Raw genomic sequence first — 16487 nt, 5'->3', positions numbered from 1 at the left:
CTTCCTAGAGTCTCATGGAGGAATTAAGTCACCTTTGAAAACATGTCAGTTGCAGGAAAAGCAGTGATTGGTACTCAAATGTGATGTCACATTTTTAGGAGTTTTGATCTTTTAAAGAACATAAAGTTCAGACATTTAGAACGTTTCCGTTTTTAAATAAACGATACTTTCAGAATAGTTTTTCCTACAACTACTCAAGCTCCCAGTAGCATCTCGCTCGTGGCAGATGTGTTCCTTCAACTGGAAGAGGAACATGGAAAAGAGTGCAAGATATGTTCACCAATATTACTGTTTACAAGTACAATGGAAAACATGTCATTAAAAATCAAATACATGTTTACTTTAACATAGTATGTGCCTCGTTCATAAAGTGTGAGATCTATAAAGTGATTGTAATACATATTATATAAGATTTACTGGAATTAGTTTTTTTAGCTAGGTGTAGTTTAAGGTGTATTCCCAATAGGGATACTGTTCTCCTGCTTTGAGCTCAAAGTTAATAAATCTGAGCTGCATTTACACACATTTCTTTTTTAGGTTCCAACTAAAACAACTATTTTGTGAACATTAGCAGCAATACTGATTTTTAGCAAGGAAGGGTGTACTTGGTGTTTGCAAGGCTTATAGATCTGTTTCCATTATTAAAAAAATAAGATTTATGTTGCAAGGCTTGTTTCTGGGAGGATTTGCATCAAACAGTCTCTATGCTTTGTGCAAAGTGAATCCTCCAAGTAGGCCTACAGTAGGCAAAAGGAAAAAAAACGATTTTAAATGTGAAACATTTCCTCTTATACTAATATTTAACTAGGATTTAATACATGGCAGTGTTTTGAGTATATATTATTGTTTTCAATGGGACTCTGTTACCATTATGTAATGATAAAATAAAACTTATTTTGGTGAGTGGTAGAAAATTAGACATGGAGTCAATACCATCTTTTATTTGTCCAAAATAGGGCTACACCTGGGTTCTGCAAATATAAAATATTTTGTAAAATGTTCAACCCAAAGACAGCACTCCAGAAAGTATACCTCCCTAACACCCATATAAACACACAACACACATTAGTAATAGTAGTCGACTGTGGAGATCTATAGATAGTGTTCGGGGATATGTCTATGTGGTGCTGATTGTTTGCAAACAAGATTATTTTTTTTTTATTTTTATGTTTTTATCCAGCTTTGTTTTGGAACCACGATGTTCGAAGATGTTGCATGTCTGATTTATGATTCCCTTGACTGGAGAAGGCAACATCAGAACTATCTCAAAAATATGAAACTAGTCAATATTCCGGAAGTATCTAAAGGGGGTCAGCAAAGACAGCTCCCCAGTGCTGAGGTATCTCTCTCTCTCTCTCTCTCTCTCTCTCTCTCTCTCTCTCTCTCTCTCTCTCTCTCTCTCTCTCTCTCTCTCTCTCTCTCTCTCTCTCTCAGCTTTTAGAGTATACAAACCACGAGTGTCAATTGATATTGTCATAATTGATACTTATGTATGATGTTTGTCATCATTCTTGTCAGGCTTTACAAGTTAGTGAAGCCAGTAGAGTTAAAAAGGTACATGCCCCATGATTTGGATGGAATGAGGTCTATTCAGTGCCGAGCAGTTAAGGTTCTCCAAGCAAGATCAAAGACTTTGTTTAAAATGACAATAACTAAATATTAGAGCAACAGGACCACTCGTAACAAAGTAAAAAGTATCTTTATATGAATGATAGCAATACTTCAGGCGTTCTTGTTTGTCCCTAGGTTCAGTCTGTCATCTCAGCAGCACCCACACCAACTGGAAAAAAGAAAGCAATTGCTGAAGATATTCAGCCACCAGTACAAGGTAACTCCTGACTATTATGACATTACCTTACTCTGTAATCGGATTGGCTAGCCACAGCTATTTAAATATGAAATAATACTTGATTTATTACCATCTAGATAATGTATTGTATCACTGCTAACATATTGCAGTGCTGCTAACAAATAGTCCACATGTCTTTTTAAATCCCACTGCATTTTATTATATTTATTTCAGCTTTATTTAAAGCCAGTGCTATTTAATTCTTGCTTGTTTTCTGTTCTATAATAGAGACTTGTATCCTAACTACTGACGTCGATATGAGGTGTTACAACGACTTCTTAAGCCTTATTCCTCCTGAGTGTGTGTCTGTCCCTTTAATTCTTCACTGCATGCTGGAACAGGTTGGTATTAGGTTTATGATGCTTAATACATACACATGTGTAAAGACCCTTTTACAAATACTGAAAGAGTGTTTGTGTACTGTATATAAAGATTGTGTGCTATAGTGAAGTGTGCAATATACCCTAGTAAAAGGATTCTTTATAGTGTACTGAAAGGATAGGACACAAGAGTCGTGCATTATACACAGGGTGTGCATTATTAGCAGTGTTATATTCTATAAAGTGGTTAAATAAGGACATTATTCTTGTACTCCTTGTTTAGGTTATTGCAACAGAAGAAGATAAACCTCCACTGAGTGAAGGAATCTCAAAACCACGTGCTGATGGATTGGACCAGAGAATTGCGAATTATATGATGTCAGATATGCTGAATCTCGCAATCACAGAGGAGGAAAGGAAGGTAAATTTAAAGTCTCAATAATTAGGGCTGTATTTTTCACAGTAAAAAAAAAAAAAAAAAAAGCATAAATGTTTAGCTGAAACATAGTAAATGCTATTTTTTTTAAATATCCACCTTTTAAAGACATTCTATTTTTACCATCAGTGAATTATGTAAAAATAATAAAATGCCCATGAAATGACCCCTTCTTGTACTGGACAGAGTGACCTTTAGCAGAAATATTTCCGATCTTTGATTCAGCTGGTGTCTTTTTCATTGACAATGTTTTAGAGAAATTGTGCCGCTCTGTGCAGTGAGTTCAATCATATTGGAAGCCAGCTAAACCGGCTCCCAGGTTCCTAAATGCAGTGTAACAGGTAGTGTGTCAATAACCCAAAAGTTTGCTGTTTTAATTTTGAAGTGATTAAAAAAAAAAAACATGTATATTTACACTATTCTTTCAGAAATGGGAATTTTTCACGGGGAACTACATATTACACGGCAGTGGGGTAAATTTCACGGAATGCATGAAATCCATGATAACTGTAAAAAAAAATGCAGGCTTACCCATAATCAACACAAAAAGACCATTCAAAAGTGGATGTGTGTAGTTCAGATTATTTTCCATAAGTCCTTTATATTTAGCAAAACATTCTTGGGATGTTCGGGACTATGCCTGTAGGACCCCTCGCCTCATTCAAGGCATCATTCCTGTTTCAAATGCACAGCCAACATGACCTGTGCCCATAATACAAGAGGGAAAGTGAGGAAAAGAATACAACCAAGCATGTTGGTTGTGCCAACATTTGACCACCTTTTTTTGTTTGTTTTGTTTTGTTTTTTTATAAATTTCACAGAAATTACAAGAAGATTTTGATATTCAAAAACAGAATCCTAAAAAAGAACCAAAATACCCACTGCTCCTGAGCTGTCACGATGAAATATCTCTGAGATTACATCAACTTGCTCAGGTAAGTTATTTTAAATTATTACAATTTTTTATATTTTTTTGTGTTTACAATAATCCAGTGTTACCTGAGTATAGACTTTTTTATGAACTTTGTTTTGTTTGTTTTTAATTTGAAAAATTTGTCAGTAGAATGAGCTGTCGCCTAATCTTTTAAATCATACAAAGACTTAAAAGTGCTCCAAGCAAGCATTTTTAAACCATTAAGAAAAAGAAAAAAATACATTCATATGGCTGTCAGTTTGGATTTTAAAAGCTTTTAATTTTGTCATTATAGTTCCAGGATGGTTTTGATCCAATAAAAGCTGAACCACAGATGCTTAGACTACTGCCAGTGGCAAAATTCCTCACTGTACCACAGCCTTCAACAGAAAACAAGAAACGATTGGCCAGAATTCAAGAGCTAATTCATTTCTGCACAGATGGTATGAGAGGGCACACATATACTTGGGGTTGGGGAAGGTTGGTTTAAGCCATATATTTTTATGTAAAGCTGTACACGATAAATGGGTGAGATTTACTAAGAAAACATTAACAGTTCTGTAACATTACTACAGTGTTGTTGCATTATAATGCGGTGTGGTCATGGCCTCTTAATGTCATTCCACCAGTATTTTCATTTCCATTATAAGGCGGAACACAAATAGCACAGTCTTGTAATTATGGCTCCAAACTATATCGCTATTAAGAGAGTGCTCCATAGTTGACTTTTGCTTGCTTAAAAACAAGTTCTAATTTTGCGGTCAAATTATTGAAACAGAATTATATTGGTATCCAAAAAACAAACAGATTAATAATCAACATAGATCACTGTTATGACGTGTAAACCTTCTGCATTTTTTTTTTTTTTCTAAAACTACACTCAGGGCCCCATTTAGCAGCAGGTGCAAGGGCAGAGGCAAGTTTTCTGAAAGGAATAAAACAGTTTCAACAGTATAAAACTAACATGGACCTGCTCTGAACAGTACTTCACCTGCTTCAAGTTGCAACTGATTGTCTTCTTGCTAGTCGTATGTCATTAAAATGCTTTTGTCCTTGCACATATTGCTATATACAGTACAGCCCTCAGTTTTTCAACTGTTGTCTTAAGTGGTGACTGTATCAACTAAGTGGAGGAATATCACTGAGCAACAAATCAAACCATGGCAGATAGAAAAAAATCTATACTGAAGAGACTGACATGTACTTTTAGATATTCGCCATCATAAGTTTTGTAAAGGACAAATTACAGATTTAAACTGGGCCTGTATTTAGACACAGTTCTGTTTTACAACATATTTACCAGTTTCACAGTTATAATTAAGAATTATAAAGTAGATTTAATAATGTACAGTATATGTTAGAACAGACATTTAACTATTTAGTGACTCATGTCCATATCATTCCACTGTGAAATGACTACAATTACTTTATAAATGTTTGTTTGTTTATTATCAGAGTCTGTTAGCTGGTCAGAGTTGGAAAGAGTCTTTAACCAGTTTGTGTTTGAGAGCATGACGCTTACTGAAGTTGGTGAGGATGGTGAACTGATGAAGGCAGGATCTAAGTTTGATGACTCAAGGTGCATACTGTGGGACGATCCTGTCGGATTCGCCAAGAAGATGAAAAATATAAATGAAGTAAAGAAAAACAAAGGTAAAGATTATCTATTTAACATGTCAGTGTTGAGCCAGGCCTCTGGCACTTTGTCAACAATCTACATTTGTTTTTAAATGAATTGTTCAGGGGGCTTGTAAAAGACACAAATTTGCAAGCCATTGAAATACTTAGCATTCCAAACAAATATTTCTTAAATATATCAGAAACCGTGAATGTTTATTATATATAATTTTTTTATGGCTGTCAGTTTGGGTTTAAGTTATTTCCATTACACCCTTTAGCACAAATGCCACTATGACTTTTCTTTCAGAGAGGAATAAAAACAGAATAAAGTTACATTTTGCTGATGTTATACAGTTACAATTGTTTTATTTTTTTTTGTTTTTGTTTTTTTTTGTTTTGTTCTTTTCAGAAAAGCCTTTCTTTTCACATTTCAAAGTAGGGCCAGTGTTTGTAAGAAATGGCTTAGTATGTATTTATTTTAATTGGAAAGTTATGCTGGGATTAATCCGTACAAATTAGTCTGTATAGTTCACATAGAGAGGGTCGAAAGCGGCATTCGTCGTCACAGAGCTCTGGTATGATCTGGACACTGTTTAGATTTTTGCATGTATCTATTTTCAGTATGTAAAAAGTGAAAATATTTTGGTTGTTTTCATGTCCCACATTACAACCATAATACAATTTACCAGAACTTGCAAAAGTATGTTAAAAGAACATTGAAATACAGTTTCCTAACAAATAAATACAACAAGGCTCATTTTAAGGTGAGGGGCTAGAACTAGGCAATATCAGATATGGTCAAAATGTGATAAAGTCACAATATGATAAAAAAAAAAAAAATAGCAGGTCTTTAGAAGCGGCCTGCACCAAGTAAAAAAAAACGTGCTGATATTGTTTCTCAGTTCTGACACTGCCTTTAAATCTCAAAAGCACAAATTTTAGTATTTGCATATACTGTAGATCACATTTTACATGAATTGTGTTAACGTAAGTGAAAGTTGGTTCCGATAGTGTGTTTAATTTGTGAAGCAGTGAAGAGTGTCTTACATTCTAACTTACCTTAGCCCTCCATTCTTGGCTTTTCAGCACATTTAACCCCTGTTTTAACTGTAAAAAAACAAAAAAAAAAACATAGTTTTTCATAAATTAACTATTGCATATTTATTTTATTTCAAAGTGTACTTTGATAACAGCGAGAAAGGATCAGAGGCTACTTTGATTAAGGTACATTGGTGCTTACCATAAAATTCTTTACATTTTTTACTTACATTATGAGATAAACACTGGTAGCATATATTTTGTTTAGTTCTTACAAGGTCAGGATTACTAGTCATTTTTGGATTACTTCATATTTCGACAGGCCAAGTTCTTTCCTAAGTGAAATTCTACCCTTCCATTGTGTATGAGTTGGCCTCAGTCTGGAACCCACAAATCATGCAGAGATATAATCACATTTTTGTCATTAGAAATGGAAGTATATGATCATATTTTAAGAAAAAACAATATTGTAAATAAGTGGCATTTTTTCATATGTCGTATGCTTTTTTGACAGTTTATCCTTCAAAAGATAATATGAACAATTGCATTCATTGCACATTAGTAATGTCAGGTAGAGAGGTATTCAGTACTCTACTGTACTTTTGCCTATGGACTTCTTACAAGAATTGTAGGGTAATTTGAATTTATCAGTAATCGCAGATGTGTTTGTATGTATATTTGAAGTACACTGGCCACAGGGTAGCATTTTTTATGATAGTTGGCGGACATACTATTTGTTTCAATAATGTATTTTATTGTTACTAGGAATGGGAAGAAAAATGTCAGTCCTTCCAGGTTGATATTGAGGAAATACAGAAAACCCAAGTTCGATCTTTGAGAGACTGGTACTTTGCTGAGCACTATGATCAAAACATATTTATTCAGGTAACAAGATGTTATTACTCATTGACTTTACATATTACTTACTGTTCACATGACATAATCAGTAAAACAGACACAGAGCACATTGCTAAGTTTGTAGGGGTATACAGATACATTGTTATATTTAAACAGGTGTTCTTGCTCTTTAAAGTGTAGCTGGGTTTTGTAAAATATAGCATTATATGTCTGCACGTGTTGCTACAACTGTTTCAATAATGTACCTGGAATTTTTTCTTTTGATTATTAACGTCCTGACAACTTTTTACACTTACAACTTTTAAGTCGGTTTCAAAGCTATTTTCAAAATGGCCTCAGAACGGCACTGGGGTTTGAGACCTGTCCTCTAAACCACTGCATGGAGTCAAAAACATAACAAGTGCTCTGGCTTTTCTTTTCCATACCACATCATGGATCATAATTGCTGTGTTACCTGTTTGACAATGTGGGAAACAATCCTTACGCTATCAGTGCTCTAGAGCGGCCATTTAAAAAAATTAAAAAAAAAAAAAAAGCTTTGAAACAGACTTTGAAGGTACAGTTGTTGCTTCCTAATTGGGATACTGATAATTGGAAGTTCTGTTAAAATGGTACAGAACTCTGGGAGGTGGTTCTTCCCAGTGCTATTCATGTTGTTTAATTGTGATGTCACTTTGTTTAATTGGCATACAGTAATTTCAAGTGATGAACGGAGACCGCTTGTCAGAGTAAGGCAGGTTTGCATAGTGCAGTGCAGTGAGTACGTGATTAGCTGTGACTTGCATAAATTGTGTAAACCATTTTGAACTCTTGAAGGAGTTGCCTCTCCAGTGGCTTCTCAGGCTGCTGTGTCAAAGAAAGTTGGTGTGTCAACATCACAGGTGATAGATGTTCACAACCTCTCAAATGGGACAACCGCAACCGCTTATTCAGGATATTTTTACAGCTCCCGAGGCACCGACGGTATAAGTATGAAAAGTTGTCAGGATGTTAACAATGAAAAGAATTGCAAGTGCACTATTTCAACAGTTGTTCAACTCCCATAAATTCTAATTAATATATAAATAAATATCATCTTACAAATAGTAGCTATTAGGATAATTATATAAAGTTCATCAGTCTTCCAGTGCACTATACTACAGTGTTTAATTGTATTATGACATTTTTAGATTCTACAGAATGCTTCCCAGATGTATCAATGCACTGATATGTTCGAACGCACACAGGATAACTCACTTTTCTTGGTCTTCCACAATCCCATGAATCACCAGCAACAGAGTCAAGAACAATGGGATATGGCTCTTCACTCTGATATTCGGTTCAGGTAAAAATCCAGAGTGATATCAGTATTTTGTAGGTATAACAAAAACGCACCATTTTTGTTTAAACTTGCTTGACATGCCGTATGAACAATGTTGTTAAATATGAAGTTTTTATTCCCTGTAGAAACTATTTAGAACATGTTGCAGACTCAATTTCTGATTGGATAAAAGAGGAGGAGATCAAATGGCAAGCAGACCTAAAAAAGATGGAAAGTGAGAAAAAATCAAAGACATCCCAAGATGCCTTATTAAAATCTAAACCAACCTCATCAAAAAGCAAGAAAACTCCACCTCCAAAAAAGGCTGCCAGTAAGACAAATTCATGTGTTTGTTTGCTTTTCCCCCACGTTGTATTGAATGCATATTGAGCGGATAGTTTACTACATCTAGAACATGATCATAAAGTTAAACTGATAACTTCTTAGACTACACTGCAGTATATTGTAGCTGAACTTCCAAAGATTCTTCTAAACGTTCCAAAAGCCAGGTACCGTTACTGTAAAATACAGTCTCTGCTGCCTGTTCATTATAAACATGTATTATTCAGCCTATTTTTTACATATTGGTACATTTTGTAACTTCCAAGAATAAGACATTTTGTCCATTCTTATGCATGCAGCAGCTGATTGGTTGTAGACAGGAAATAAGCCAGTAGCAGGGTGGGGACCAGGGCTGGATTAACGCATAGGCAAACTAGGCATGTGCCTAGGGCCAAGCACTCAAGGGGGGCCCCAAAACTGTACTGTGTGTGTGTTTTTTGTTTTTGTTTTTGTTTTTGTTTTTGGTTTTTTTGTTTTTTTACATATACAGATTTGACTGGAAAAACTTCACTTACTGACATTCGAACCGAGGCATTTATCTCAAAATCAAATTGTTCTGACAGGTGTTAAGCAGATTTCCACAATAGAATTCTGTATCCCCACATTATTCCATGCTTGTGCAGTGACAGTTTTTAAAAGATCGCAGGACATGAATGCGCGATCTTTCTGTACCCGAACCCTGTTTTGTTCTCAAGCGCTGTCATTGAGTTCTGCTGCAGCTTGCAACAAATATTGTAAACAAGACAAAACTAATTCTGTTGCGCACTGATTTTCTGTATATACAGTATGTTCAGCCTCCTGTGTTGCTCAATGCACAAAACCCTTTATTAAAGTAACCTTATACAATGGTTCTTTTCTTTTAAAACACATTTTCATTGTATTACATATAAATAATGTTCAGAAAAATCAAACATTTGTGCGCAGCGGTCTTCGAAAAAATGCCGCTGTGTTAGCGTGGAATCATCAAAGGTACAGAATTCTATAGGTTACAGACATCTACCAAATATAACTGTAATACCTAAACTTACTTGTATGCCAACACATTGGCGTTTTCTCTGCTCTTGAGAAAATGGCATTTTCTTTAATGAAGCAAGTCAAAACCCACCCTATCAAAAAAAAAAAAACAAGGAAACTGATGATTTTGCGTGGAGTAAACTGTAACATATTTGAGAACACAACAATGTACAGACATGTTTGTTTTTTTACTATATATTTTCATGGACTATTGTGGAGCTACCTTTAGTGAAAAAAAGTTTGAGCACCCTTCTATATATTACCTTTTTCAACTTCGTATGGTATTCCTTGTTTGTTTGATCTGTTGCCTTTGTATTCAGTAAATCAGGAAAAGTCATTGTCAAGCTGTGCTACAGGATTTAACATAGACCAGTTTTTTCCGGTTCTATTCTGAACCCCCCGCCCGACCCGGATAGACATGTCCTTACTCTATCGGCTATCCACGTTCTCAGGCACAGATAAGAGTTTACTTTTTCTTTATGGGTTTTCTGTCCAAGAAATAAAAAGTTCGAAGTAAGCAAGCGTCAGACTGCAGTCTACCTCTTAATAAAGGACAACAGGGCTACCTACCTAAAAGCATAATGTTCGAGTTACAGTGTGCTGTATGTTGTATATATGTCTGGCTGTTTGTTCAGGGATATCATGCTCTAAAATGAAAATATGTGTTTGTACATTTCAGACCTTTATAATGACTAAGTGTGCATGGCAGAGAAAGTATATTTTTGTTTGCTGCTTTGTTAACTACACTCACTTAAGTTATGTGGATTGTTATTCTAAAACTCGGGTACACTGCTTTTGGGTATAGTATGGTATATGCAACAATTCTTAGAGTATTCTCCACATCACCAAACAGGGATCTGACATTTTAAATATTTTATTTATCATACCTTTTTTTCTCCAGGTGAAAAAGGCACTTCCAGACCAGCCAGCAAAGCAGAAAGTGTTCAGGAACCCCAACCAGTACAGGGCCCTATTATGCGTGAGGGATCCCTTAAGGTTAGTCTAGACAATGTGGTAATACAGTTATTACCATTAAGGGGCTTTCCTTAGTTGTTGGTATGGAAGGTCTGACAAGTCCTTTCTTGTGCTGTAAGTGAAAACCTGTGAGTACTTTAATTATTTTATAAGCAGTGTTACCTGTTACTTATATTTACTGTAACAGGCATGGAAAGAAGAGCAGAACCGACTGAAAGAGGAAGAAGCTGCAAAACTATTAAAGAAAGACGTGGTGAAATCTGACAAGAAGGGGAAAAGAGGAAGCAAGGATAGGTCGGAATCCACTGACAGCAAAATAACCCTATCTTCTCAAAAGAAATCCCCGAGGGGTAAAAGCAAAGAAGAGCCACTTAAAACCCCAGAGCCCAATGTCACTCCGGTTCCTGATAATATCGATTCTGTGCCACCTGAAAAACTGCCGCCTGTAAGTAAAGCATATTGCTGGATTGTGGCCTGGAGGGGGTAAGGCTGCCCACTTGCATCATATATATGACTTTTCTTTTTTAAGACTGCATGCAAAGGTGAGTAGTAGGGATGTGGCGATACTTAGTATTTTCAGAGTAATTCCCTTTAAGAATGATTTATCTACAGAGATTAAATGAAACTAAATAAACCTATTAACTAATGTGCTAATTTCAGAACTTGAAAGCTTTCTTTTCCTCACGTTTAGAAGTGAGCACCAATCAATGACAATTAACTTCCGCATCAAGTGATTTAAAAGAAGCACATTCCCCTTTTAACCATGGTGCAAACTTTTTACTTCCTTACCGGTGCTGTAAACTGACAGTGAAAATATGTCTGGCAGATTAATGAGCAAATGCAAGTGATTCGTCACATACATGTGGCCTTTTTTTCTTTTAGACCTAACTCAGGAGCTACCGCTGTGCAAACTGGGAAATGTATTTTCTTTGTCGAGTTTAGTCATTGCCCAGGACTGCATTCCCATAATTTACTAAAGAGATGATGCATTTATAAGAAAACAAGCAAAGTGAAATAAAAATGATTTCATATCAAAATGATAAAATAAATGTAACCTAAATAATAGCATGCTTTCAGTTAGTTTGATAACACCAGGTTCTATATTAGAATGTTTTGTTTTGTGTTGAGTAATTGACTTATTTTATTCCATTTAATTAGTGTCTATCAACTTAAACTTTCTTTAAAGGAATTACTCAAAAGATACCAGTGTTGACACACCCCTAGTACGTGGAGTCAATTGTGAAGAATTAGGTTGTTGTTAATGATGCAGACTATAAAGCCGTTCCAACTAGACAAATCATATATTTTTAAAAAAAGGTTTAACTGTTCAAATAACTAAGGTGTTTTTGTAATTGTGTATTTTTATTTCAGTTTACTGGCTACAATATGGGTAACACTCTGATTCAAGTTTCTGGGAAGATCCAATCCCTGTTTCCATCAGATGGTGGACAGATTAAAGTGGAAAGTATAAATTACGTCCAAGGTAAAGAAAAAAAAAAAAGGCTTGTTTGTTTATTGTATTAATAATATAGGGTTATACCAAACAAACTTAAAAAGTGTGATCTGAATCTGGTATATGATATAATTGGTTGTCCTTGTGCAGTGGTTCCCAACTCTGGTCCTTAGGACTTTGTTCCAAACAAGGAATTTAGGTAATCGACCTTTAACCAGTTCAACTAATATTATAATATTATAATAAAAATATCTGCAGTAGAATCGATCTTGAGGACCACAATTGGGAAACACTTGCCTTGTAACAAAAGAACATGCAGTGTATTCATGTTTTAGTGTCCTGAAATTAAAAGGTTTTCCAAAGAAGTAATCTATGAAAAATAAAGATTTCCGTTTAATTCTTCAGACACAATAGCTCTGTCAATAGTGGCTGTATTTACAACGGCTTTCATAAATCCAGTATGGTACTTTATCTTGCAATACATAACTATTTAGTCACACTTTGAATGTATTTTTTATGAAGTTGAACGTTTTGGGTTATTAAATCGCGTGCTGTACCATTCACAATGTCATAAGATAGGGACAACAAGAAGAATTCTTCATATAACTGTGACATTTTTCTAAATGTTTTGTGGTACTTGACAGTTTTTGTTTTATTTTATAACATTTATTTCAAATACACTGTTCCCAGACTTGAGAAGGAACAGGCTTACATTAAACAGACTTTTTTTCTATTTTTTTTTTTTTTTTTTGTAAAATCTGTAAAGGCAGTTTATGTGCTGATCTACTGTTATCTCTAGGATATTATAAATATACCTGTAATATATTGCAGGATATTAAATTGCTGCTTTATTTCGTGGAACTCTTTCACACTTATGAACAGGAAACAACCAGCACCTTGAAATGTAATCTGCGAGAAATAAAGCCCTCATTTATACGTTTTTAAAATGTTGTAATGTCTTACCTTTATATTCTTTGCAAAAAGCATGAACTGTGGGATAGTACAGTAATGTTCCCAACAATGGAAGGGTTTAGGGTTGTAAGGATGAGTGTTATACATGCACACATTTGGTACAGTAATAAAACAAAAAATCACCTTCATGAACCCATTGCGGGTTCTCTTGCTCTGAGATAGGATTTGAACTATGTACCATGGAGTAGGCTATAGCCTCCAAACACTGCAGCTGTACAGAATGGTCAGACCTGTTAAAAGCTGTGCTGTGCTATTTTGCTTTGCTATATGGTTAACACTACATTTATTTTATATTTATTTTACTGTACCGTATGTCCCTAATTAATTTTAATTTAAGCTTTCATATAACTACCATATTAACATAGCCCACCTCAACAATGACCCCCACCTCAGACCACAGACAAGTTTGTTGTAAAACCTTCTAAAAATTCAGGTAAACTGAAAATGTTATCGAATTGCAAAGATACATCAACTGCGTAGTAGTAATATTTTTCTATTGTAAATATAGCCGTTGAGTAGCTTACCAGGATTAAAAGTAAAATAAAATTGTACTTTGTGTAATATTCAAATCATGTAAAAGCAAACTGTAAAGGTTTGCTATGTAGGGTACAACATCCATTTTTTGTAATAAAACAATTACCTGTTATTTGCAAACTGTGTCACACTTTAGGAGATTTATGAAATCAAATAAGTGTTTTTCATTTATCATTTTTTATTTTATAAAGTTCTGTAGAAAAGTATACTATTCATGATAAATTATAGTTACAGTGCCAATTCCTGTTATGCTTCCTGTGTTATAGGTTTGTCATTGGTTGAGGTGAGCGTGATGAAAGACAGACACTGCTTTTTCATCCACATCACTGATCCTAGGAAGGGCTTGGAGGATAAGGACAAAGATGAAGAAGGTTGATACAATTCAGTGTGTGTATGTGTGTGTGTGTGTGTGTGTGTGTGTATGCACGAACGTGTGAGAGAGAAAGTTTGTTTTTGCTGCAACAGATACTCTTTTTGATGGATACTCGAAACTAGTAAAGATTTCTGCTTTCTTCTATATTGCGCCATTAAGCCTGATAGTTATTTAAAATTATGTGAATCTACTGCAGGTATGAGATTCTATGTTAGCTTAGAAAAAAATACTTTTCTTTTTTTATTACACTTTTATTTATTTTTAAAGTTCACATAAGAAAATACCATGCAAATGCTAGACAATTTCACATCTGTCTCTACAAATGACATTGGTTTGGATCACTTTGAAAATGTCATTTTCAAAGTGAAAATTAGTTACTGTAGTAGCTATTGTCAATATGAATATAAGAAGTTGTTTTTTGTTGTATTCCCTACAGAAATGAAGAAACAGATGAAACGTGTGAGCAAGTTTGGTTCCTTTTCAGCTGTTTTGGCTAGTGGAATACATCTGTCTTTCAGCAACTATGGACCTTCTGGAGAAGGGAAAGGTAAACTGACTCATAGTAGAAAGACTTGTATAAACTGCAATTTCGACAGAAAGCATTCAGTAAATACAAATGGGCAAATCCACTAAGAGGCAAGCTTGCACCTGGTTTCCAAGCACATCCTGTTTTTGTTTGTTTAGGATTAACTGACTGTTTGAACTAAAGGTTTATGCTTTATTGTTAGTCATTTATTTAAATGAGTGATTCTCCAACTGTGACTGTGAATCTTTCTTCATTTTGGTATAGATAACGAAGACCCCAACCTGGTTTCCATGTTAAACATTCCCTCTGCCTGCACCACTTCTCCTGTACCACCTACTACTAATGCCTCTGCTGCTACCCCAGTGAAGCGAGCTAAATCCCCTAAGGCTAAGTCCCCCAGGGCCAAATCCCCAAGGGCCAAGTCCCCTAGGCTGAAATCTCCTCAGGGTAGGGGAACCACTTCATCACCCCCTACAACAGCCGAGACTCCAAGGAATGAAGAACCAAAGGTTAGCTTAATCTTAATTTCAACAATATTGTCCAGTTAATTAATAGTTATATATATATATATATATATATATATATATATATATATATATATATATATATATATATATATATATATATATATATAAATCTGGGTTAGATTATTTATTTTTTATTTATTTTTTATTTACTTTTTAGGTGGAGATTGAGCCATCTCTCACAGAAGTCAATGCAGAACCTGTCCGAGAACTCCCTGATTTCCAGTCCCTAAATGTGTCCTGTCCCAATGGACTATTAGTGAACTACTTCAGTGAACAATCAGTAGGTCAGTCCAATGCATCCCTTTGGCACAAGTAGCATTGAGCTTTACAGCCAATATTACAGTCAAAAGATGTATTTACAGCATCTCTGGCTTTCACTGTCATACATTTATGTACTGAAAAATCTGGCATTTTAGAGAATAATATTTAATTTAAATGCGTCACAGAAGAAATAGGAATGCCTTGGAAAAACAGGCAATGGTATGCAATGGCATTTTTTCTACGGCAATACAAATTGGATGAATACAAATAGTTAAAGAATGAGGTAAAATACTGTATGCTATAGAACATGTTTTGCATTCATGTCCCTGTCCCAGTGTCAACACTGTACAGTACTGTGTACATTTGTTTTGATCACTCGGACTAGGTCTGAAGAGTGAGGTCCTGCAATGCTCTCACAAAATCCTAGTAAGGCAGAGGTATCCAGTGCAGCACATTAGTCCCTGTGAGTCTGAGAAGAAGAGTATTTCTCTGAAGAATGAGGTGTCCAGAGTCATTACAAGCCAAGGAACTGTTATCAAGTACATGAAGGATGGATCCACACAGGTAAAACTGCCCCAGCTTTTGAGGATTGTCTTTGCATAAGATTGCTAAATGTATGTATAGTACAAACAACAGGCTGTTGAAAGACTGCCGTTGGCCCTTTATTGCTTTACAAAATAGAGCTAACCGATATACTCTTGATAAAATGAAGAAACAGAACCGACTGTTACATTGGTTCTTTACCCTGTGGTCCATAGAAAATAGAAAAGACAGTTGAAAGTTTGATTTAAATTGTTCTGTATTCTGCAGGTTCTTTTTGCTGATGGTACCGTGAGTAAAAGCCCAGATTCGGGGCCCATTCTCAAGCCTCCCCCAGCTCCTCAACCACCATGCCCAGAACCCAAGCCACAAGACAGTGTTCCTAACACTAAAGAGCATAAACCTGAGACAAACGAGCCCACAGACAAAAAAGGTAAAGGTGTCAAAGTTCTGTTTGTAGGGTAAGCAAGTAAACAGGTTTATGGTCACCTAGCAAGCCAGTCGTAATTTCTAAATTTAAAAAAAAATGTGTTCCTAAGCACTTATCCTCATCCTGTTTGATATTAAAGATCTTTACACTTAGCTAAAACACAAGAAAAAGAAAATGTGAAAATGATTCTAGTCGTATAATCGTTT

General features: G+C 35.2%; 1 protein-coding gene across 1 annotated transcript in view; it reads left to right on the top strand.

Annotated features, from left to right (window-relative positions):
- The window catches only part of spag17 (sperm associated antigen 17), a 37916-nt gene that overhangs the window by 8919 nt on the left and 12510 nt on the right, over positions 1-16487 (top strand). The window contains exons 8-27 of the mRNA XM_041259993.1: positions 1181-1339; positions 1747-1828; positions 2078-2190; positions 2453-2590; positions 3427-3540; positions 3814-3961; positions 4974-5171; positions 6316-6362; positions 6942-7061; positions 8204-8358; positions 8481-8665; positions 10592-10686; positions 10853-11110; positions 12037-12148; positions 13891-13995; positions 14434-14544; positions 14788-15032; positions 15208-15334; positions 15697-15875; positions 16122-16284. Of these exons, the coding sequence (XP_041115927.1) occupies positions 1181-1339; positions 1747-1828; positions 2078-2190; positions 2453-2590; positions 3427-3540; positions 3814-3961; positions 4974-5171; positions 6316-6362; positions 6942-7061; positions 8204-8358; positions 8481-8665; positions 10592-10686; positions 10853-11110; positions 12037-12148; positions 13891-13995; positions 14434-14544; positions 14788-15032; positions 15208-15334; positions 15697-15875; positions 16122-16284 (2854 nt within the window). The remainder of the gene's footprint in view (positions 1-1180; positions 1340-1746; positions 1829-2077; positions 2191-2452; positions 2591-3426; positions 3541-3813; positions 3962-4973; positions 5172-6315; positions 6363-6941; positions 7062-8203; positions 8359-8480; positions 8666-10591; positions 10687-10852; positions 11111-12036; positions 12149-13890; positions 13996-14433; positions 14545-14787; positions 15033-15207; positions 15335-15696; positions 15876-16121; positions 16285-16487) is intronic.

Source organism: Polyodon spathula, chromosome 9, assembly GCF_017654505.1.
Source record: "Polyodon spathula isolate WHYD16114869_AA chromosome 9, ASM1765450v1, whole genome shotgun sequence".
NCBI classification, from domain to species: Eukaryota; Metazoa; Chordata; class Actinopteri; order Acipenseriformes; family Polyodontidae; genus Polyodon; species Polyodon spathula.
The sequence above is the reverse complement of the archived record's forward strand: the minus strand, read 5'-3'. Positions and strand labels throughout refer to the sequence as shown.